At 39.3% G+C, this 26,425-nt stretch overlaps 1 protein-coding gene across 3 annotated transcripts in view; it reads left to right on the plus strand.

The window, feature by feature from the left end:
* LOC109402239 (transcription factor hamlet) overlaps window positions 1-26,425 on the plus strand; it is a 384,793-nt gene that overhangs the window by 334,601 nt on the left and 23,767 nt on the right. For all 3 annotated transcript variants that reach the window (XM_062849390.1, XM_062849389.1, XM_029864201.2), the window contains exon 6: window positions 10,315-10,663. In XM_062849390.1, the coding sequence (XP_062705374.1) occupies window positions 10,315-10,663 (349 nt within the window). The remainder of the gene's footprint in view (window positions 1-10,314; window positions 10,664-26,425) is intronic.

The raw sequence follows: 26,425 nt of genomic DNA on the forward strand, positions 1-26,425 counted from the left end.
CATCATCAGCTGTGTAGATAAATCCTCGCCGCCGCGCCACAGAGCTATTGGTGGGTGATTTTTCATCTTCGACTATTGACTATTTTTTGTGTGTGTGCTGCGACGTGGACTCCCAGAAAACAATTAGTAGGAATCGATTTTTTCACTTTGAAACCCGGCTGACATGACGCGCGCGCGAACGCGCGGGGGATGATTGATTGTCCCACGTATGGGCTCTCGAATGGAAGGTTACTCCTAGCTAGGCGTTCACCAGGGTTGCCTAATGGCACCACACATACTCAGCACGATGCGATGCTGCCAGTATAGGGCTGGGGATGGGTCGCTGAAAGTGATTTTTTTGGCACACGCTCGTGAGGTGCCATCTTTTTGAAGTTTTATTTTCAGGTTTGGCAGATAACAGACGGCGAAGTGATCGGCTTCGAAAGCACCTAAGCCAAACACTGGTCAATTTAGTTGGGTTTGACTCCGGTCTGAAAGGTGATTGATGGAAATCAATCAGAGTATTGTATCAACCAAATTTATAAATAGTGATGAGCTTGGTGCCGAAATGCTGTTGACTTTCATGCCAAGGTTTTTAATATTTTTGTAGCAGAAACTTCAACTTATTTGCTGCTTTTTTTATTTTGATTATATACAAATCTACCACTAATTGCTTCAAAGTCTTCTAATAACATTATTTCCATCTAATTAGTAAACATATTGACTAGAACTTTTGAAAATTATTCTTATTTACTTACTATCAGCCCTGAGCACCCATGGTGGACCAGAGGGCCGAATTTAAAGATCTTCATCCTGAGCGATTGCCAATCATCGCCTTGACCTGTGGCCAGGTCAAATTTCTGTTGACTTGCTTGATTTAGTTGTTGACTCTGCGCCGCCATGAGCCTCTGGGTCTGCCTTTGCTGCAATGTCCTGCTGGGTTTCAATCAAGCGCTTGCTTGCAGATTTTGTTTCCGTCCCTGTGTAGAGAGTTGCCGACCTACCTCCCTTTTCGCTCCCGAATTTCAATTGCTGTCGGCTTTTGATGACATCGACAATGGAGCTCCACGTTGGAGATGTAATTGTGAGGCCACCATGCACGAATTATATACCGCAGGCGTCTATTGATGAAAACCTGCAGCCGTTGAGTGTTCTCCACTGATACACACCATGTTTCACTTGCGTACAGCAGCACAGATTTCACGTTCGAGTTGAAGATTCGGATTTTGATGCGTCGACTAATCTGGCTGTTTTTCAATACGTGTCTATGTCTATGTCGATCTTGGTGCCGCTTTGGGCTACCAAGATATTGGAAGCATTCGTAAATCTGGAAGGGTTGACCGTGTTTACATCGAACGATATTTGATCTTGTTGACGTTGATGGTAAGACCTGCCGTCGAGGAGCGATCGGCGAGATCATCGAGCTAACTATGCATATCAGAGCGACGTTGGACTAGGAGAGTAACGTCATGAGCCAGTTCGAAGTCATTTAGGTGCTCCTTGGTAATGGGCTGCCACAGCAACCCACGATTTGGTTCACGGTCAATCGCACCTACAAGGATCTCGTCGATTACGATGAGGAACAGTAGCGGTGATAGGATACATCCTTGCCTGGCTCCAGCAACGCCCCGGATGGGATCGGACAAGATACCGTTGTGCAGTACTCTGCCCGAAAATGCCTTGTACAGTGCTGCAGTGAGGCTGATGATTTTCTCAGGGACATTTTTGCGCCTGAGGGCTACACACAAATTTTCGTGATTGAGCCGGTCGAAAGCTTTGAAGTAATGAACTATTTGTCTTTAGGAAGTTTGCTCCCATCTACTCTATTGGCTATACTCCTTTTATGATATCATACAGAAATAAATTATGAAAATTATACTTGACATAAATAGTTTAGTTTCCATCTCATTTCTTTAGATTTTACATAAACAAATTCTTGCACGCAAAGTTGTAAGCAAGCTGCATTGTGCAGATAACCTGTGATTTTACACGGAACCGCCAAACTACTCAAAATTGAATTATTTTGACGCAATGCCATAGTTCGGCCCAATAACCCAAAATTTGAGTGAATCGATTAAACTCACGCTAGGTAGATTGCCTTTACCCCCAGCTAAAAATTATACTCAAGAGAAGACCCCCCCCCCCCCTCATTCAACTCAATTTTGAGTAAACCGACATTTACCCAAAATTGGCTTATTGGTGTCAAGGACCCCCTTTGGGTAGATGCATCTCTGTTTGTTTTTGACAACATCGGTGAGCCAGAGAGGGAAAGCAACCTAATTTTGGGTAACGAGTGTATTCGATATACTTAATTTTGAGTAAAATCGACCCAAATATTAGGTAGTTTGGATTTTCCGTGTACAATTCGAAGAAGAATTGTTTTAAAAATGATGGAGGTTATTTTGTTACTGCGAAATTGATTGAACTGTGTACTTTTAATTTGTATTTTGAAAAATACAACGTTACCTAAATGGAATTTGATAGTGTTCAGAGCAGTACCCCAAGATTACAGATAGTTGGTTTACGAAAATAAAAACAGAATTAAGAGTTCAGGTACGTTTACGGAGTGTTTAAGGGTTAAGGGTTTAAGAGTACCCGAGAAACCCCCTGGAGTTTAGGCCTTCTGATGTACAAGCGTAATTAGAGATCTATTGGAGCATAATGAATCAAATTTATACTTACACAGTCTCATGTTGCTATGTGTTATCAAGTGGTGAGTTCGTTGATATCTATGATTCGTTAAGGATCTCCATGAACTCCCTTGAGTATAGGTCATCGAATGTACGAGGGCTACGAGGGTTGTATCTAATCGCATTAAGAATGAGGTTTATACTCACACAACCCCAGGCATCTATGTTTTATCAAGTGGTGGATTCTATTATTGTTTAGGAGTATCCGAGAACTCCCTCGAGTTGAAGCTTTCTGATCTACAACTGTAATCAGTGATCTATTGCCTCGTCTAGCTACGTGCTATCAAGTGGTGACTTCATTGTCGGTTTGAGGATCTCCAAGAACTTACTTGAGTATTGGTCTTCTGATCTACTAACATATTCGGTTGTCTCTAATAGATTTACGCATTAGAGAAAAAATTAAATGGGTTTCTATATTCCCCTGAAACCGCTTTGAAGACCATTGAGATGCCTTGAAACGCTTTGAAATGCCTCTAGAAGCCCCATGAAATCCTCATGATATTTACTTGACAGCCTCTGAACCCTCCTGAAACCACACTGAAACCTCCTGAAACGCATTGAAACGCCTTGAAATGCTTCGAATCGCCTCCAAAACCCTGATGAAACCCCATGAGCTTCTGAGACCCCTTTAAGCCTCTTGAAACACCTTGAAACTCTTTGAAACCCCTATAAAACCAAAGAGAAATTCACCTGCGAGCCTCTGAAGCCTCCTAAAGGCCTCCTAAAACCTCCTGGGACGCCCTACATCGCATTGACAACCCTTGAAACGCCTTGAAGCGCTTTGGAACGCTTTGAAACGCCTCTAAAACCCCCATAAAACCTCCATGAAATTCATGTGAGAGCCTCTGAAGCCCCCAAAAATCTCCGCATTGAAACGCCTTAAAACGCTTTAAAACGCCTCTGTAATCTCCATGAAAACTCCGTGAAATTTACCTGTGAGCCTCTTGACCCTCCTTAAGGCCCCCTAAACCTCCTGATACTCCCTGGAACGCATTGGAACGCCCTGAAACGCTTTTAAAATATGCGTGAAAGTCACCTGAGAGCCTCTGAAGCCCCCAGAACCCTGTGAAACATCCTAAAACGCCTTGAAACGCTTTTTAAGGCCTTTGAAACTCCTGTGAAACCTACGAGAAATTCACATGCGAGACTCTGAAGACCCCCCCCCCCCTTTCCAAAACCCTCCTGAAACGTCCTGGGACGTCATGAAACACATTAATACGCCCTGAAACGCTTTTAAAATATGCGTGAAAGTCACCTGAGAGCCTCTGAAGCCCCCAGAACCCTGTGAAACATCCTAAAACGCCTTGAAACGCTTTTTAAGGCCTTTGAAACTCCTATGAAACCTACGAGAAATTCACATGCGAGACTCTGAAGACCCCCCCCCCTCCTTTCCAAAACCCTCCTGAAACGTCCTGGGACGTCATGAAACACATTAATACGCCCTGAAACGCTTTGAAATGTCTTGAAACGCTTTTAAATACCTTTAAACCTTTTTAAAACCTCCATAAAGTTCATCTGAGAGCCTCTGAAGCCCCTTTTAAACCCTGTGAAACCTACTGAAACGCTCTGAAACGCTCGGGCTTGAGGGTTTGTTATTTTTTTTTTTTTTTTTTGTAAGGGATAGGGGAGACTGAGGAGTTTTGATCCCTGGGGAGACTTCCCAAGTAACAATCAGCATGCCTTGAAGGTTTATTCATGTTTTATCCTGATTTTATACGAGCATGTCAAAAAGCTAGTTGTTCTAAATTAGTTTTATGTGGTAGTTTTTTACTTTGTATCTTTGGCGTTCCATAAAACTATCATATAACTTCTGCTATAAACATCTTCAATTAAAGACTTGCAAGTAGACATGAATTGGTTTTATCACCTATTATATACCATTTCAATAAAACTTGCATTTGCGGTTGTTGTCGGAGAGATTGTTTTTGTAAACAAATACACAAAACTGTGAGGCAATGCATAAAACCAACAAAAGATTTCGTGGCCGTAACATAAACCAAAAAAATGCTGTGATAAAACCGCTAGTTCTATCATGAGCTCAGTTATGACTACCTCAGGAGGGTTAGCCCTATTGGAGGAATCATCAGGAACACAGAGTTTTATCAGAAAAATATGTCGCCTAGCCGGGATAATTCATATGAATTTACATATGTAAATACAGAAAAAAATATTACTCAATTTTATGATTTCACGGACAGCTTAAGATCAAATTAAACCATGCAACACGTTTCCGTCATTTTATTTTGTCAGAAAAATTACATAATGTCTTCTAAACTCCGCTGTGTTGAAAAAACCTTTTTTGCACCCAATTCCACCGAGTAAATTAAATGCATTTAACTTCCAAATTATGCATAGTTTGTGTGGCGCACTTAGCTTTTGTCATTATCACAGTCACATTCACCACAAATTTTCCGTGGCAAGTCTCCTGACACGTATTAAATAGGAAAACAAATCTGAATTCCATATCTGCGTCTTTCCAATTGATGGCTGGATGAACAACCAAGCATAATTTATTCTGACGATCGAACATTGAGAGTGAAAAATAATCAGAACAATTATTTGACAAGTCAGAAGATGGTTTTATTTAGAAGATTGATAAAATTATGCTACAACCCGAAATCCTAAGCCGGTTTGCATACGAAGTCCTGTAGACCCTAATAAGATTGGGCCAACTAGCCAGAACGTGGGCTTATTGAGGCATACAAGAACTCGAGAGCATTTTCAAGTCGGCATCAATGGTTTTATGTTTAGGATTTTTGAATCGCTAAAAAACTTTGATAAAATTAAAATTGTTACTTGGGTTGTTCCTCCCATATTTGCTCGGAATCAAAAACATTTTTCTTCTAGCATATTTTTTTTCCAAAACTACTCCTGGACAAACGACTATGCTTTGGCTACAAGTGATTTCGATTGTACATTGCATTATTTTTTAACGGCTGATGGTTTGTTTTCAGTCCTTCAGAAATCTTTTAGGCGATTCCGAAAAATCTCAATAACTTTGTGAAAATTGAACCAAATCGTGTCAAAATTTCACAGCACATAGTTTAAATGCAATACTTTCAAACTTATTTATCCAAATAAGGCTGTTGTTAACATATTTTAACCCTCTAATACCAAATCCCGCCTTTAGACGGGGTATAGTTTGAGCATTTTTGTAATTTTTGTTTCGTGGAAAATCTTTTTTTTTAAATTTTGGCTGATATTTAGGACTGTTCTGTATATCTCAAAATGGTTTTTGGTGTATTTTAAAGCGTATTTACATTTTTTGAAAATCATTGATAAATTGATGTTTTAGTCACCTTTTAGAAGTCATTGTTTATTTTGTATTGAATCGTTACAATTAACATATTTTAAATTTTTCCCAAATCATTCTATCCTTGTTTAATAGTTTAAGGGAATCGAATACACTCTAAAATGATTTTCCTTAAAATTACTCGGAAAATAAAATTTTCTGTGAAAAAAATTAAAATAATTATATTTCAACAATAATCATAAAATCTCAAAATGTTTTCATCTCAAAAAATTTGTACCCCAAATAGGCTTCCAGGAAAAATATAAAAGTGTGGGGATGTTCAAAAATAAAAATTAGAAAAATTAAAAACTGAAATTCACGAAATCGAGATTTAAAAAGAATCATCTTCCAAAACATGTTTAAATCGATTTTAGATGACGAAAAATGATATTCAGATCAAAATCAAAAATTTCGGTATTAGGGGGTTAATTAATTCAGCTAATTACACACACATTATACATGGGAAAAATAAAATTCTATTCGGAAGCCTCTATTTTCTTGGAATTCTAGCCTATTCAACGATAAAATGTGTCAGATAATTATAACTTTAGTACAAACCAAGAAAATGGGGATCAAGTCTCCCGATTTTGAAAATACGGCATATCCTTAAAAAATTGAGGAAATCTTACAATTTCAAACACTCCATATCCATCGAAAATACATGAAAACTCGAGAAGAAAATGAATTGGAAGACTCTTGAACTATTTCCCCTTTAAATAAACCATGTGCTCAAAGGGGGATCAAGTGTCACCCATTTTTGAAAAATACATCATAAGACACGCCTCCATAAAAACACAGTTTTGAAAACTTTTACAATAATTTAAAGGCCTTCTGTTGTGTATTAACTTGCAATAGATGTTTACCTGCCATATTGTACGGAAATCGGATCTAGTTTTGGGTTTTTTCCTAAAGTTTAAATTAAGAAAAAGGGATCAATTCTCCCAAGTCTCCCCTACAGATTTTCTCCCCGTAATCTGTTGGGATACCGATTTTTTGAATAAGTGATGCAGAGATTTTCTAAAATATCATCTAGCTCCCCTGTATAACTGTGAAGTACAGCTTTAAAAGACAATAAATTTAAATGAATCGTTTGAAATCAATTTTAAAACAAATGTCTAGCATTATCATAGAGCAAGTCGCACAAGTTTGTAGCTAGTACAGTCCCAGACCGCTGTTAAGAGAATTGTCTTCTTTGCGTCCGTTACCAAAGCACAGATATTTGGGGCTTATCACTGACTCTAAGACAAGATGGACGCAATCCTCCAACGGACGAAAGCTGTCCTGGTCACGTCTTTGTGACTACTGAGGGATGTGAAAGGAAGATTAGTGGACACTTATGAAATATGTGCAAAGACCTCTACCTTCTCTCAGGCTTATGTGTCACGGGGGATTGGGACTTGATAGTGGAATGGTTAAGTCCAAAGGATACGTTTGATCAACGTTTAGGCACAACGATCTACAGGGACAAAATCACACAATTTTACGAATTGCAGTACTCTCGAGACGAATTGACGAATTGACTTCCATTAGAGTGTCCCAGACATTTAGCAGCAATATCATCAAATTCATATACACCCGATTCTTTTTTTTGTACTGGTCGTTTGTTTTGTTATAACTGCTATAATCAGGTCAAATGACCTGATTTTTCGCTTTCGCTTTCCGATAGTAATATCCGTGGCTACATATGTACAAAATTTCATAAGAATCGGCTCAATATTTTCTGAGTTATAGCAAAAACCCGACCCATGCAAGGTGCGAGGTGTTCCGTCTACCCCAGATGATTTGAACCCCAGATAACCAATTTGCACGTTTCATGAAGTTTATGTTCATGTTATACATACTTTTATGCGTTAAAGTTACATCTCATAAGATGCAGTAGAAGTGCCTTATTCGCATAAAAGTGGAGGCGCTATACGTGCATGGACATAATAATAATAACGCTATATGGCTTGAAGCGATATCTTATGCGATGCACCGTATACAACAATTGCGACGCGATTCAGCATCTTATGCGACCTAATAATATTTAAAAAATAAACAATTCTTGTCAGCTCGATATCGAACTAATGACCTCTGGATTGTCGAGCCACACTTCACACACAAAACCAAACGCTACTTATGAAACAAGCTAAATAATTATCATAATACTAGCTGTACCCGGCAAACTTTGTCTTGCCTCCTGCATTTTTTGACGTTTCAAATCCCTAGCGAAGTTTAAGTCCCCGTTCAAAATGCATAAAAACCTGATTTCATAAAAACTCCCATTTTTTCCATGTTTTTCGCCTCATAAACCTTCCTTGGGTGAAAACTAACTGAACAAAACTAAAACGACCCGAATCGGACCATCCGTTCGCAAGTTATGCGCGGTTCCACGTATGCCACTGCATTTTTATATATATTCTAACTTACCTCAGTGTTTGTTGAATGCACTTGGCTAAAAACGGCGAAGCACCATTTCCCGCACAGTTTTCACTGCCCCTCTCTGGCTAGAGCCGTCCATTGTTGCCGCCAAATAATGGCGAATTTATAACCACAATCATGGCTCTTCACTTTCTTGGAGTTTTTTGGCACTTCATCCACAGTCCAACCGAAAATCTTTAATTGTTATCACATATCTAATCGCATTATGTCAACATAAACGCTTCTAGCTTATGCGAGTTTGTATGAACACTTTAACGAGTTTATTTGTACTTCTATGCGATTTCATCCATACAGAAATGCTAGGAAAACTGACACAATAAGAAAAGTACCAAGCGAAGTCGTATATATGGTGCATCGCAGTACGCTATTATGCGAGTTCATTTGACACTTTGCGAGTAAAGTTCATCGCAATAAAACATCAGAATATCATCTACTACGATGTACTCATACCTTATAGAAATTAATTTGTATTCTTATATCACTTAATCTGATACATCGTAGTAAGTTCGAAAAATAACATCATATGCGACGAAAATTGTCCATCAGCCGTACATATATGCGATAGTGACTTAAAATAGTACTTTATACGATGTACAGCGAGGTTTCTTATGCGACTCCTGGTTGTCTGGGACGACACCTCATGCAAACCAACGGTGTAAATTTTTAATTTGAACATCTATATCATATTCTAATTTATCGACTATATTCTATTAATAACTTGATGATTTTGTGGCTATATCGGTCTTTTTCTACTCATAGTATAAGAGAGTAGAGATCAAAGTGGATAATGAAATGATAGATATGATAGAATTCGCTAGGTAGCTAACAAGTGAGAACATTTCATAGAAGGTGAAGGCAAGTAGGCCATGTATTGAACGAATACATCGAATGCGTGAAACTTCTGCCATGCGACCTGTGCTTATAAACAGATCGGCTTGGTTGGTAGTTCATACCACCTTACCAAGACTGGCAAAAGTTTCCCCCTTCCAAATATACCCACATTGTATGGTTTTTAAGCCAAAAGCTCCATAAAATCACTCTCATCTTGAATGGTGACCCACTATCTTTGGTTTTGAACAGCCATCTTGTATATTTTAGTCACCATTTCTGGACTCTAGACATCTGCACCATATATACCGATATTGCATGATTTTAGAACCTAAAACCCCTTAAAACAACTGCAATCTTGGATTTTGGGCCGCCGTCTTGCATATTCTGGTCGTTTTTTTTGGACTCCGGACATCTTCTCTATACCAAATATACCCATATTGCATGTTTTTAGAGCCTTCAACTTCTTAAAACAGCCGACTCTCTAGCTGTGGGACGCCATCTTGGATTTTAGGTTGCCATCTTGTATTTTTGGCCGACATCGTAATTTTGAGGTTTATAATGATGCTCTCCACAAAAAATCAGCAACCATGTTAAAACTTACAAAATTCCGCGCGATTTGATGTGTCGCATGATAAAATTTGATTCACTATTATATATGACCAGTTCACCGGTACTGGACTTAATCACTAAAATGGCCATAACTCCGGAACGAATTGACCGATGTACACCAATTTCAATAGAAAACTATGCGGTAACATTCCGGTTCGATACGAGTTTTAATCCGTAAAGTCGGCCAATGGGAAAGCTTCTTAAAGGTGAATGAACTATTTTTGCGCTCAGACATACATACATACATACACACATACAGACATCATCTCTATTCTTCGAGCTGGGTTGTTTGGTATATGTTACTCGACTCTCCGAGTCTTCCATCGAAAATTCGTTTTTTGTGTAAACGTATAGCCTTTCAGTATACATTGGTGCACGAGAAAGGCAAAATGAAAGGTAGCAAAATGAGCCGCTTATTTTTTTGTCGATATTCACGATTGCTTGAAATATTCACCAGTTTCTTATCTCAACTTCTCTTCTTCTCCTCATCAGGTTCCCAGCACAGTGAATTGTTCGAAGACGAGTACAACACCTCCAACGAGTACGACTCTAGTCTGCACTTGAACCATAAGGATCATTTGCATCACAACAACAACAATAGTATCAACAACAACAGCAGTAGCAGTATCCACCCGCACAACGTCGATCAGAACAGTAGCAGCAATAGTAACATCAGTGCTGGTGGTGGTTCCGGAGCCGGAGGTGGTGGACCAGAAGGTTCCGACCGGCACCACGCCAACGGTGACGGCGAGGAGGCCGAGGACGGTGAAAACGACGACGACGAGGAGGGCATCGATACCCGGTGCGTCGTCTGCGATCGGCAGTGCCACGATATCGATCAGTGAGTATATCGGTCGGATTGGATGTTTTCTTTTATTATTTCGTTTGGGTCGGCTTGAGTCGCATTATTTTAGTTGCTTTTTCAATATTTTGTGTGTACGACGTGTGTGCGAGAATGTGTGAGTGAATCAGGAAGCCCTCGTTGGTATTATTTATTAATCGGTCATTAGGCGACTTGCCCATCAAATTGACACGGCGGCGTACCTACCTATAGGTACTTACCCTCACCAGTCGTCACCATGCGGCCTAATACGTTGAACCGTGATTCTCGCATTGGTTTAGTGTCGTTCGCTGCTCGTCGTTGTCGTACCAAGCGGGCGGGGGCGGACTTGTTGACATGGAAGCTAGTCGTTCACGGCCTAAAGCGGGGGACTCGGTGCTGCTGCTGGATTTCGGCAGCAAAAGCAAATATTTTAATATGGTATTCAATGTTTAATAATGTCAAATTCAATTTATATTAATTGTCTGAGTGCTGAGCAGGACGATAAATTACTCGCGTTCGCGAGACGAGACTAGTCTACGTTTGATGATGTGCTCTTGCAATATTGATCAATATATTTGCAGTGTTGCTAGCTACTGACATAGGAATTAAAACTCCTTTATGATCCTTAACACCCTTGCTAACATTTAAAAGTGTTTTCAAGAACTGTCTATGTGGTAGATATTACTCCAAATTTGTCTTACTCAAACAGTGTTGCCAATTTTGATAAAAAAAAACTATAATGGCTTTTAAACATAGCGTGGCAACTTTGCCAGCAATGGGTCTCTAGTTAGTCTAGTGGTTAAGGCTACGGATCGCCAATCCGGAGACGGCGGTTTCGATTCCCGTTCCGGTTGGGAAAATTTTCTCTACTCCCTGGGCATAGTACTTGCCTCACAATATTCAAATTCATGCAATGGCAGGCAAAGAGAACCCATCAATTGATAACTGTGAAAGTGCTCAAAAGAAAACTAAATTGAAGTGAGGCAGGCCAAGTCCCAGTGGGGACGTAGAGCCACAAAGAAGAAGAAGAAGAAGAAGAAGAAAAAGAAGAAGATGGCAGCTTCGCAAGTGCAAGTTTAGTGAATTTTCTTTGTATCTATCATCTGGCAATGAATACTACAAATTCTTGTTGGTTTGCAGTGTTGCCAGCTTCTAAAACGATATTGTGAACATAATCAATTGAAGTGCTGGGTTGTTTCGATACCACTTTCAATTTCTTTGAAAATGCTGATTTTGGGCAGTGTTTTCGGAGAATTGTGTGACTTTCTAAACCTGCCGACTTCTGAATCATTTTGGTAAATTTCCCACGAGCTCGGTTCGTCGCTATCCAGATCGTTCAAGTCTCCACTCATGTCCCAGGAGGTGTGAACGGACACCAGAGTTGAAGGCGGCGTCACCACATGCTCCTGGCGCTGATATCTGCGCTGGCTGCGCGGGATCCGAAAGCATCTGAAGCAGCCAGGCAATTAATCTCCGCTGCATCAGTGTCAATCAGAGCATGATGGTGGAAACAACCAATACCCAGCACGCGAGCAGCCTCCAGGAGAAACAATAAATTTGTGTCCACCTACGACTTAATTTGCTGCTAAATGTTGAGGCGACCTTACTTATGTACGTATGCTTCAGAGCGCGATTGAGACTCGTCGGAAAGCCCTTGTTCCCACACCGCGCGCGCGTCGACCGACGAGATAAGTTATGTTTGATCATTATTAAGGGAAATTCAATTTGCGTCAACGTCTCCCGCCAGGGTTCCGCGCCGCGACAGTCAGTCGGTGGCACAGTTGTTGAAATTCGCGCAAACCATATGCCACCGAGCCGGGGAACCTCCCCGGCTCGGTGGCAGTGATGGACAGCCTGATGGACGGGTGTTGGGGGTATGATGTCTTGACTAAAATTCAATTCCCGTGCGGTTTTGGTTCCATATAGGTATTTGTTTCAGTGACTCCGCGATGTCCAAATAGGACAAAAATATGACGATCGCACAGAAAATAGATTGGATTTATGACTTTCACCAGCTTTTGTCATCGTCTTTGAATCCTGTAGGGCGATCTGGTGACGACAATCGAGACGATGACGACGACGACGTCATTGCCTGCAGATAGGAAATAATGAGATGTGTCTACGGGTTTGTGTGTACGAGGGCTTTGGGTCCCAGCGTTGTTCGGATGACATGCGAAACCATAAATCAAACGCGCTAATTAGAAGATATTGCTCTATTTTCTTCGTAGTTCTCTACCTTACGTCGTGGCTAACTTCTTGTGCCTTATTTAAATAAGACTCATTTCAATGTCGAGATTTTGATGCGGCATATTCCTATTTCTATTCTGTCAGTTTTCTATTACATTCGTATCCTATTCCTATCCCATTTCTATCCCATTCCTATCCTATTCCTACGTTTCAAGAAATTCTTCTAGAAAATTCAGCGGTTTCTCCAGGAATTCCTCTATGTATTTCTGCAACGATTTCCCGAAAAAATCATGCTATTCATTTTGAATATAATTTCTACTATTCTTGCAGACATTCATACAGAGGTTCGAGCAGATGTCTTTAGAAATTCAGAATTTCTTCCAGTGTTTTTTTTTTCAGAAATGAATGTTGGATTTTCTCCATAGGCACCTCCCAAGTAACATTTTAAGTTTTGTTCGGCTCTATAAGAGATCTTCATGTCCAATTTTATAAAACTTGCAATAAAACTGATTTATACATCAAAACCACTTGATAACCTTTTAAAGAGCATCTCCCGGCTAAGTGGACCACTCTCGAAGATGTTTATCGAACCACATTAAGAGTAGCAATAAAACTGTTTTAAAACCTTGTTGAAAAATTTCCCATTTTTGAAAAGAGGTTATGATGGTTGTTGTCGTTTTTTTTCAATGACAATAAACCAAGCGGGGGTGACGTAGTTTCTGCTTTTCCACCAACAGATGTCGTCACTAATCGAACCATTTATTGTGGTAATAATAAATACCAGAAGGTTTCAACATCGGAGATTTTTGTTTTCTCTTGAAATCTAGCTTTATTGATATCTTCAAGTATACTATAAAACATTTCTTCAATGGTTTTCATAAAAGTAGTCATAAAACTGTGAGTTTTACTCCTTGCTGTAATAAACCCCTAATAAAAATCAAACAAAACCAATCAGCAATGGAATTGTTACTTGGGCTGTAGGTATTCCACCATCTCTGTTGTTTCTCCGGAAATTCCTTCATTAATTAATCCTTTACATTTCTTTAAAATTTTCACCACAAACACTCAAGAGATTGATTTTTCCTCTGAAAGTCTCTTCAGGTGTTCCTCAAGATAAGATTTTTTCAGATCTTTTTCTTCAGAAATTGCTGTAGGATTCATTCCTTAGCATTTCTCTAAGATTTTTTCAAGAAATTCTTATACGAAAAATTTCTAAAAGTTCTTCAGTTTCCATAAATTATTCATTCACAGATTTCCCCAAAAATTTTGTTCCGTCAGAATTTTTTGCAAGGGTAATTTCATATTATTCCAGGTATTATTTTTGAAATTGCTTCAGGACTTATTGTGTACTAGCCCCTACAGAAACAGTACAAGAATATTTTTAAAAAATTTCTCCAGAGGTAGTCGGAATTTCTTCAGAACATCCTACAATAATTTCTTTAAGAATTGCTTCAGCAGTTTTGTTTACAATAATTTTTGCAGTTTTTTTTACCAGGGTTCCCTTCAGACATTCCCCCGGGGTTTTCTTGAAAAACATCTCAAGGGATTTTTTTTAGAAAATTCTTTCAAAAATTGCTCCAGGATTTTTTTTTAACATTGCTTCCAGAGTTCCCCCAGAAGTATCTCATACAATCTTCAAGAAACTCCTGTAGAGATATCTCGTGAAGTTCTTTCAGGAATTCCCTCAAGCACTCTTTCCGGGATTTTTCCATAGATTACTTCAGAAATTGCTTCAAGTCTTTTTGTCCAGCATTCCTCAAGAAACAACTTATCAAAGGACAGAAATTCCTTTAAGAATTCTTTCAAGAATTCTTTCAGATTTTTGTGTTATTACTGGATGAACTGCTGGAATGAGTTCTGAGATAACTTCAGAACATCCTTTAATGATTTCTTCAAGAGTTGCTCCATTAGTTTTTTTATTTTATTTATTTTTTGTTTTATTTTTGTTTTGTTTTTATTTTTTATTTTTTTTATAAGTGACCCTCCGCTTTCCCCCACACCAAAGACTCATTGTTGAGCCCCCTGATAGTGGACACTCAAGCCCCAGCCGTAGGCAACACAACAAATCAAACAAAAGTAAAAACTAATGGCTGGGACAAACAAGCAAGGAAAACAGAATATATATATATATATATATATATATATATATATATATATATATATATATATATATAAACAAAACAAATCTATAAAATGCTTCTAGTGGATTGATTATCCTTTTAAAAACGCACACAAGATTAACAAAAAAAAAAAGAATAATTACAATTAAATTAATCTAATAACAATAGAATCGTAGTTGCTCGCAGGTGGTTGACATACATTTACCAGAATTCAAATAAAATAGTTTCGTCTGCAGAAATTCCTACAGATTTTTTTCAGAGTTTTCTTCAGAAATGCCCACAGGGTTTCCTTGAGAAAAACTCAAGAGTGTGCTTTAGAAATCCCTTCAGGGATTTTTTATAAATCTTTTTCAGAAATACATACTTCCACTGATTATTTCAGAAATTTCTTCAAGTCTTTTTGCAATAATCTTCGAGAAACTTTTGATAAAAAAAAACTTTCAGGAATCTTTAGAGGTATATCTAGAAGTTCTACCAGGGATTCCGGCAGAAAATACTTCCTTAAGAACTGCTTTTAGAAGTTCCTTCAGGGATTCTGTCATAAATTTCGTCAATATTTTTTGTGTAATTCTTGGAAGAACTCCAGAAAAAAATCCGTGGAGGAATATCTGAAGGAATCTCAAGAGAAATCTCTTAAGAAATCCCAGGAGATACTTCTGGTGGAACCGCGGAAACATTGTCGAAACTAATATAGGATTGTTCTAGAGAAGTTTTCAATAAAGCTATGGTAGAGCTTCTGAAGAAATCACCTGCTGAAATTCCTGAAAAAATCTTGAAATCTTGAAATACTGGATCAAGATCTTCTAGTGATAACTTCAGAACACCCTCAAATGATTTCTTCAGGAATTGCTCCAGCGATTTCGTCTGCATGAATTTCTGCAGATTTTTATTCAGGGTTTCCCTCAGAAATTTCTCCAGGGTTTCCTTGAGAAAAACTTCAAGGGTGTTCTTGAAAACCCCTTCAGGGATTTTTTGCAGAAACTTTTTTTAGGAATCTCCGGAGGTATCTCTAGGAGTTCTTCCAAAGATTCCGTCAAAAAAAAAAAACTTCCAGGAGGACTTCCTTTAGAATTCCCTTCCTTGTAATTGCTGGAAGAACTCCAGAAAGAAAAATCCATAGAGGAATATCTGAAGGAATGCCAGGAGATATTTCTGACAGAACCGCAGAAACAACTTCAAAAAGAATCGGCGAACTTCTGCAGGAATCCTTAAAGTGTTTTGCCAAAGAATTTTTTGAGGATTTTTTGATAAAAACATGGGGAAGTTTTTGAAGAAATTCGTTGCTAAAATTCCTGGAAAAAATGCTGGTACTGGAAGAATTTCCGAATAAATGCCTGCAGGACTTTTTAAAAGAGTTCCTAGAGGAATTTTTGATAAACCCTTGGTAGTATTCATAGAAGAGTTTATTGAGAAAGTTAAAAAAAATCTGGAGAAAATTCTGAAGGAGTCTCTAGAGAATTTTCTAAAGCAACCTCGGAAGATTTTCTTAAGTTTTCGCTGATGGGGGTTTAGTAGAAACTTCCCTAGAGGATTTTCGAAAGGAATCTTCAAATAAATTTCAGAAGCCCTGTGATCAGGAGATTACAGGAAGAGGAAGATTTTGTCCAGAAATTATTGGAAGAATTCTGGAGGATTCTCTTTAGAAATTTCTAAATAAATCTTTTAAGAAATTGCTGATGAATTTCTAACAGAGATTTCTGAATTTTTTTCCCAAAAGAATCCCTAGAAAACGTTATGCTGGAAACCTTGGACGATTTTCTCAGAGGAATCCCTGGAGAATTGGATCAATTTGGAAAGGAAACAAAGGAACAGTTTATCAAAGAATTCAAAGATAAATTTCTTGAAGAACCTCTTGGAAAATTCAGAAGAAGTGCTGTGGAATCCTTTGAAGAATCTCTGAAGATATTCTTGGAGGAATCTCCAAAGGTTTTTTTTATTTCCTGAAAGATTTTCTGAAGGTATTAATGTCAAAATATATAAAAAAAATCCTAAAGAATTCATGGAGGAAAATCAGAAGGAACCTCTAGAGAATTTTCTAAAGCAACCTTAGAAGAGTTTCTGATAAAAGTAATGCCTGGAGGATTTTCAAAGGTATTCTTTAAGACATTTCTAAAGGAAATATCCGAAGGAAGCCCTGCAAAAATTTCATCCATCGAAGACTTTTTGAAGAAACCCAAGAAAAGTCGTCTTCTGAAATTCTTAGAGGAATTTCGGGATGATCCTCTAGAGGAATTTATGAAAGGAGAATTTTTTGATGAATTCTAAAGAGGAATTTCCGAAGCAATCAAAGAAATATTTTCTAGAAGAGTTTCTGGAAAACTTAAGAAGATGTTCTAAGAGGAATACCTGGAGAATTTTCATAGGAATCCATTGATCGATTTAGGAAGTTCGAAGAAGATTTTATCAATAAATTCATTGATACATTTCCAAAATCGGCCTTCATAAACATGTAGAGGAAAGATCAAGGTATATCCTGATTGTTTTTTCCTGGTGGAAATGTTCTGCTAAAACCATTATGAAACAAAATTTCGAAAATAAAATGATTTTCGCACAAATGAAACATATTTTCCACCAGGAAAACAATTCAGAAGATAACTTGACGCCTCCTTTTCATGCGTATGAAAACTGATTATGAAAATATTGCTTAGTTATTTATTGAATAAAAAAAAACCTAAATTTTGGAAATGTTTCCTGTTTCGGCTTAACAAATCTTTCGAAAAATTTCGGGAAGATTGTCTCATAGAGTTTATAGGAAATCCCTAAAAAAATCTGAAAAAATCGTGGAGGAATTTCTGAAGTAATCCATGCAAGTTTTTCTAAAATAATCTTTTAAGAAATTTGGGAGGAGTAGCTGCAGTCATGGTGGAATATATGTAGTTTTCTCTGGAAGAATTACCGAAACAATCCTTGAAGAGAACATGTCCTTGAAAATTAAGGATTTTTTTGGAAAATATCTGGAGAAATTTTAGAAAAAAAATCTAAGAAAACCGTGGAGGAATTTCTGAAGAAATTCCAGGACCAATTTTGAAAGAATCCCTAGAATAAGTCGCAATATCAAAGAGATTGTTTTTGCACGTCTGATGGCGTAAAATAATTGGAAAACTTTTTTTTTTATTCTTAATCACTTAACCTAATTTACAGCTCTATTGTCCACTAGGGCACTACGTGAGCGATTTCAATTGACAGCTGTACCTACAGTATTGTACAGTGCCTACATGTTTTCTATTATACTTTATCGAACTGGTTGCCTTTCTGCTGCTTTCACTTTTCTACTCTACATGGTAGAATGATGAGCACAAGGATGATAGGTGGCCGTTGTTCCTTTTCAGTCCGATTGGGGGTCCATTATGAGTAGCAGTTCGCCGATGTCCAGGTATCCGGGTCCGTTTGAGCCATGGGGCTCAGAAGAGGGTCAGTATCAGCCGCTCTCGGTAAAGAGCAATTGACGAAAAATTGCAAGTGCCGGGGCTGGGAATCAAACCCATGACCATCCGCATATGAAGCGAACGTGTGACCAACTACGCCACGGGCCCCGGCAATTGGAAAACTTGCAAAGGAAACTTATTCTGTATACCGAGGACGACTTTTGGTAATTTCTACAGTTTTGTTTTCTTCGCAGAAAGGATTTTTGTTGGCAGTTTTCCTAAAACTTGGCCGTATAAAAAAATCACTAAATATTTTTTCTTACACACATTCATGATTGAAGCCTCAGGAACATAATCAGATAGGCAATTTCCATATACATTTTTAAGAGGGCAAAAAAGATTTTATCAAAACCATAAACGAGACTTTTCTTACTCGTCTTATGGCGCAAATAGTTAAATTATTCTCAGAGTTGCTTTTTATTATTTATGTGAGGATGCTAAAGAAAATTTAAGTATCAGGAAAGCGATTTTCTTATATAGAGAAATTTCCTTTATTTATTAAAATGGACGAAAACTAGAATTTCGATATTATCTTATTCCCGTCATACTTAGCATCGACCAATAATGATCGAGTTTATTGTTGAACTTCGCTCAATGCCTCAGGCCCATTTTTTTCAAATTCTGATTCATAAATTAGTTCTCATATAATGTTAAAACATATTGTAAAACAAGTACCATTTGAATAATTGTTGCTTGAATTCTATTTCCACCTAGTCTCCGTCTATTTTGGGCATAACATGAAATCAATTGCCGTCACACATGATGATTAGACCGTAGATGTATATTCAAAATGTCGATCAAATTCATCGCAATCCTAATCAAAACATTTGTTCGAAGAGGGGTATTGTACCATTTGGGCAGGTGTACCTATTTTCGGCACTTGCCGCTATAACTAAGTCAAATCCAAACCGATTGATTTGTAATTTTGTACAGAGTTAGATACTGTACGTGCCTAACTCTATACAAAATTTCAAATCAATCGGTTTGAAATTGACTTAGCTATAGCGGCAAGTGCCCAAAATAGGTACACCTGCCCAAATACAAGACCCTACTATTCAGAAAGCTTTTAAATTGAGATAGATGTTGCTTCAGAATAACGGCCAAAATATTTCAGTTCATATTTCAGCCCATGTGATCATGAAACGCCGTCACAGTGCATCGATGAAATCTTTCTCTGTTGTTGTGGAATATGATGTTTTGAATGCAGAAAATCAACGCACACATTTGTCTGTATCTTCCTAGGAACGAAGACAACTGTTTGCTCACAATTTACCAATGGGAAACAGCAGTTTATTTCAATAATTGAGCAGCTTTTGCTGCATTCTGCGGCAGTTAAGTCCAACTTTATAGTGCCACTGAGCTTTTCTAGGGTATGAATTGATGGTCAGTTCAATAAGTGAATCTGGCTAGCTGCTGCTTTGGTGCGGTTGCCTTCGTCGTACGCCAAATGAGGAAATTTTCGAAGTCGTAAAATTGAAACGTGAAATTTTGAGTAATTTTTCGATTTTTAGTGCTATAGGGGCTGGTTATTATTGGAAGTCTACATCTTTTTGCTTCTATCTAATGAACTATTGGCAATGTTTAGATGTAAATTTTTTTTTTTACTATTTTATATCTGATGTGACGGGAATTGGCGCATATGACAAAGTAAATGTCTACCTTACTAGGATTTTCAGGATTGTGTTGCTCTATGCCCCAGAGTTTTATTAGGCAACAGTCATAACTACCAATCAAAAGAAGATCGACGCCAAATTCGTGATCACCCTCTTAACTTTTGATTTATAGCATGTGGCTTCTGAACAGAAGCCAGATGTCATTGATTGTTCGGGCCACCTTTACCGTCCGCTGTCAATCATCATCGTGAGCCGAACCGAAGGCATCCCATGTCCAAACATGCAAGTAATATAACTAAATGGATGAATTCCCAAAATAGACTTTCCGGCGGCCGGTGATCGTTCATCAGCAACATTTGATAACGCAGCGCAGCGTTTTTCGATCACCTCGGAAGATTTATGCATACGTGAGTGACTGACTGGACTGATCGTCCAGCCAGGGTGATTGACTTTTACGCACCAGATCGAATCACACTGTGCTACCACGTCAAATGGACACCTTCGCGCGCGAATGTCATTAGTGGCATGCCTCGATCATCCCGCAGAGTGTCGCACGATAACGATCGCAGCGTGATTGACAAACGCATTTCACGATCCCAGTCGGGCCAGTGATTGGAACTTGGCAATGCGTTACGTCACGCGTTGGAGGAGACGGAATGTTGTCCTCGATCGGCTCTCTCTCGATTGGCGATGGTGGGTGAGATCGATCTAATCGGATTTGTCGCGTCGCAAATAATTGAGACCTCAGTGGTGAAAAATTAGCACGCGCAAATGTGTTGACCGCGTCCAGTCCGAAAACCGCGATGACATATGAAGGTCTTCGGCGGATGACTTTCCCCGGATTTCAGGGTCTTACTCACTCGTCGCCGTACACTCGAGTCAAGTGTTAGTGGGTGCGTGCGTACATGATCGTCGCCTCTTGTGACAGTTGATCTGCCTGTCTGTCACTCACAGCCAAAGCGAAGGTGATTTGCGGTTCCAGGTCTTGATTACCTACTCAAATCGATCTTCGCTCGCTTGTAGACATGTGTGGGCATCGGTATTTGGCATTAGGCAGGCACGCATTCCCATTTGGCACACGTTTGGCTAATTAATTAACTGCAAACCTGTTGAGCGCGAGCGTCTAGCCTAGGTCTAAGCGATTGTGGTATCACTTTTCATGGAGATTTGCCTGCTAATGAGACTCTTGGCTTTCGAATTACCGCAGCGCACGAGTGGCGGTAATTTCGTTTAGGTAATTAAGATCGGCCCCGCGCGGTCGGCGCAAGTGACAAACGATGTGGGTTGATTAGATTTCTCGCTAAGTGAAGCAATCGAATAATGTGGAGCTGTCAATCACATTGGAGAGTCATCCAATTTATTAGGTGACGCGATGATCATACCTTGTACGGCGGCCGGAATTGCGTCAATAGAACATACTTTCCGACAAAGTGGGCCTCCCGTGTTGTTGATGGGCCATCCTGGCGCAGCAGTATGTCGTACAACCACCAATTAGGGGCAATCTAACAACCTGTAAATCTTTCCAGAACCATCACAACACTACCCTCACCCCAGGAGTATAGAACGGAAACAGAAATAAAAAATCACTGACCACACACTCAGCAGGGATGCTCATAGGCAATGCACACAAAACAACAATTAAAGCGAATCCACACTGGACTGCAACTGCATCGCAAACAACAGCGGACAACCAACACTCAGAGCTGCTTAAATATTCATAAACTTGTCGTTCCATCACCGAACACACAGCCCCCCTTCATCATCATCATCATTGTCATCACATTCATATTGCAGAGGAGCCACTGTTGTGCCTAGTAGCTAGCCGCAGAGAACTAGAATGTGGTGGATCCTCGAGTTGAAAAAGATAACAAAATAAGAACAATTGCTTTGATACCTTCATTTATGGAATTCCAAGTAAATTTACTTTGTCATATGCGCCAATTCCCGTCATATCAGTTAAAAATAGTCAATAATTTAAAATTACCTTCACCAATGACGCATCAGATAGAAGCAAAAAGATGGAGACTATCAATAACCCTTAGGCACTGAAAATCGAATGATTACGCGAAATTTTACGTTTCAATTTCGGTTCACTTAAGTACGACGTAGGAAACCGCACCAAATCAGCCCCTAGAGGAATTGTTCTTCATCACCCCACTCGGGATCATCAATTATTCAACGACCAAATCAGTCCCGCTAATGTTATTGCGTGCCATGAATCTGTTACAAACTAAATAAATCATAAATGGCTCGCTACCGGTGCGGTGCTCCTGTTTGTGTAGCATTTGGTGATGCTACTATTCCACAACACGCGGGTATGATGATGACGGGGTTGCGATGTAAACATGTTCGTTTACATAAGGAATTTTCACTTCATAAATCCGTGTGGAATGCAGGTTGCTTGATAGTGTGGTTGACAGGTGCTCCCACTAACTGCTATCCCAAGAGAAGATTGTGCTGTCAGTTTTGAGTAGCAACCCTGCTACTGATGGTGTACTAAAGACGGGATTCCGATGAAAATCCCAAGGAAATTCTGTTATTTGAATGGAATATTAACAAATTCTTGGTTGATGCTACGGATACTAGTAAACTCCGGAGAAAACTTGTGATCTCAAGAACTCTTTTACTGATAACTTTTTTGTTTAGATATTTTGTTTAGGGATATGCTTGGAAATCGATTGATACCTAATTCTTTCTGTAATTCCTCTGAGAATTTCTCGCGAGCTTCTCTCCAGGATTCTTTCTTGTATTTCTTATGGGATTTCTCCTTGGATATCTACCGCACTTCCTTCTTTGAATTCTTACGCAGTTTCTTACTGAATTCTTTTTTTATCTGTATTATCGGGATTTTTAGCCCTAGTGTTCTAACCATCACACTACCCAAGTAACAATGAATGCTGAACAGTGAGTGTATCAGCTGAACAATTACTTTTTTTTTAAATATCTTTTTACTTGTGAATTTTAACTTTAGCTAATTCTTCACACTGAACAATAACTGGTTAATGGTGTAAATAGCTGAACACAATGACAGCTGAATATAGGACTGAAGTATGGCTTGTTCAACCTCTTTAATCAGCAATACATAGTTGGCTGAGTATCAAGTTGAATAGAATATTATTCATCTGGGTAACCAGCTTTAAAACATACACCAACATGCAGAATTAATAATCTGTTGTGAAACCTTTAATCAAAATTACAATTTTTGACAAGCATGTCAAAGCTGGACCCAAGCATGTTTTCGTGAAGTCCACATCGCTTCTTCAGCGTCAGTACAGACTTAGTTCAACTTATGTTCTTGACTATTCAGACACAACAAGTAATGCTCTTGTTCTCGAGGATATGTATGTATACAAAACCCTACTAAAATTCTCCTAAAATTCCTCAGGTGATTTCTAAATAGTTATGCTTTCCCCGGAAAACTCTCCAACAGTTTCTTCCGGTTTTTTGCGGTATTATTGAAACATTCTTTTTCCGAGTTTATCATAAAGAATCTCGCCTGATTACACACTTGGAAAAAATCACCGACTTCGATAATGTTTTCCCGAAATCTCAACCGTTAAGTTTGTTTTACAGGAAAAAATCGGTGAAGCTTGCAACATTTACCTAACATCGTTGGAGTTTGACAGATAAACGATAAGATTTTACCGAAGTTTGGTAACCTTTTACAGAATTTCGTCAAAGCCCCGTTGCCAAACGCTTAGCAGTTGAGATTTCGGTAAAAAAATACCCAACTCGACTAGCTGTGTAGTGTGTACGCTAGTAGTTCCTCACAAGTTTGCAGACTTTTAGGGAGTCTCAAGATAGAGCAATAGAGAATTGCAGAGAGACTTTTGCATGGGTTTCTGGGGCTCCAGTGGATTTGAAAAGGGTTTTAGGGAATTCTATACAAGTTTCATATGATTCTTGGAACATCTTGTTAAGCTTTTAGGGAGCTCAGGTGGTAAAAAAAAAGACTTTAAAAGGAATTTCTAGTGCAGTTTTAATGAGTTTAAGAATTTTCAGGGTTCCAGTTAGAGGGTGTTGGAAGGGATTTTAGGGATGTGGAGAGGGTTTCAATCGGTTTTAGGGACGTTCTAGGGAATCTCTGAAGCATCCAAGAGATTTTTAGCGGCGTCTGGAAGGGCTCTACGGAGTTACGGGGGTATCGAGGGTATCAAAGCTAGTCTCAGGGATTTCCAGGAGTTTCAAATGGTTTTATGAGGTTTTCAAAGGCATTTACGGTGTTTTAGAGAGTTTTAGATGTCCTCAGTAAGATTCAAAACGAAAAAATCACTGCTTTCAGGTTTTTTTTGGGGATTTCAGGGGGTTTTGGGGATATCATGTAGTCTCAGGGGGTCTCGTGGGTCACGCTATGTCCGAAGGGGCAAGGATGGGAACACTCACTTGCAAAGAATTATACTCACTTGATATTTTCTCAGCTCAGAAGCGTGCAACCAAGAAATGATGTATGGACGACTTTTGCTTTGTGGTTTTGTCTAAAACTTTGCCGAATAGAGTAGGGGTCGCACACGCATACCGAAGTCGTGAGGGAGCTGCGAAGGCAACTCTCCACGAGGTGAATGTAACTTACACTCACCTCGTGGAGAGTCGCTTTTACAATTCTGTCACGACTTTGGTATGCGTGTGCGACCCCTACTCTATTCGGAAAAATTTTAGACAAAACCACAATGCAAAAGTCGTCCATACATCGTTTCTTGATTGGAAGCCTCTAAGCTGAGAAAACAGCATGTGAGTGTAACTCTTTGAAAGTGAGTGTTCCCATCCCTGCGAAGGGGTTTATTATGTTGGCTTGTTTGAGAATCTCTACGGTTCTCTCTAAACGGTTCCCTGCCAGTCGTTTGAATTGCAATTCATTCAATTGACAAGGATTCGTTGTTCATTTGATTGGTGTTCAGATTGAATGAAATCGTTTTAAACATGACTAGAAGAAAAAAAAATACTGAAAAGATTGGTTAGTTACTGTAACACCTGAAAATTCGTAAATTCCATCGAAAACCCCATTGGACCCCATGTAAAGCACCGGAGACCTAGCCTGGGACCCTCCAAAGTTCCCTAAAACGCTCCTGTAATGCCTAAGGAAACCTTCTGAAAATTCTTTAAATGCCCCAAAATCCTCTGAATTCTTTTCTTGTACGCCATATAACACCACCTGAGACCCTCAGAAACATATGAAAACGCCAAAACTTGCTGAAAATCCTCTGAAACTTCCTAAAGTGTCGCCGTAATCCTCCTCGGACCCCATGCTACGTACTTGGGGCCCTCCAAAACCCCTGGAAATGCCCCTAAAGCGCCTCCCCTCCTGAAACTCCCCTGAAAACCCTCTGAAACTCCACATGACCACCTTTAAATCTTCTAGTCACTCTACCTTCTTAAACTTCTTTCCATTTTGGTAATAAACTTAATCCATTTAGGTCGAAATTCTTTTTAGGCAGTCTCGCCCTAAACCTAAATGGTGGTTGGGGTGCAATAATTCTCTTTGTACATAGCGTATGGGTATCTGAGGGGGTCTCAGGAGCACATCAAGGGATCTCAAGCGGGTTCTAGGGGGAATTCAGTGGGTCTCAGAGACGTCATAGCTTGCTCCAGGGGATTTCAGGGGCTTTCTAGAGATTTCAGGGTAATTCAAGGGGGTTTCAGGGGGTGTCAGGGGCATTTCAGACTGTCTCAGGGGTTCAATGGAGTGTCAGCGTTTCAGAGATACTCAGGTTGATTCAAGGGTTGCAGGGGATCGCAGGAGGATTTAGGATGGTTTGGTTTCAGGAGTATTTTAGCGTATTAGGAGGGTTCAGGAACAACGTTAGGTGGACGAAGATAAATCTGATAATTGAGATGTCACAGTAGCATTCACGAGGTTCTAGGAGTGTTTTGAGGGGCTCCACAGATGAGCGCAAGGTGCGCTTCAGGGGAATTCCAGGGAGATTTGGGGGGTTTGAAGTGTTGGGTATCAAATTTTGTTTAAAGCCCTTTCAAAGGCGCTTCAAGAAGTTCAAGGGGCATTTCAGAGGAATTCAGGATCTCCAACGTTGTACCTGGAACCTCATAAAATGTTATTCAGGTTTCAGGTTTCAGGGGTATACCATCTGAATCATCCTAAAGCCGCCTGCAATCCCCTGAAACCCCTGAATCAAGCTGATAATTCTTGAAATGTTGACACCCCATGGGATCCCTGAGACAATCTGAAACGCCCCTGAAACTCCTTGAAATACCTCAAAATCTCTAGAAACCCTCTGAAATCTCTTGGAGTATCCTACTAGAGCCACTGCAGCCTCTTCTTGGAGTTGTGGGCTTGCCAGAAATGTCTGCTTGAATTGCAAGCTCTGAATGCTCTGCACTGCACTTAGTAGTCCCGAATCATCTTCCGCCATCTTTCATCTAAATTGAATGAGTTTGTAAAAGTTATCATGCCGGCTTCGTTGATGGCCGCTCGACAATGGA

This window comes from Aedes albopictus, chromosome 2 (genome assembly GCF_035046485.1).
Source record: "Aedes albopictus strain Foshan chromosome 2, AalbF5, whole genome shotgun sequence".
NCBI lineage: Eukaryota > Metazoa > Arthropoda > Insecta > Diptera > Culicidae > Aedes > Aedes albopictus.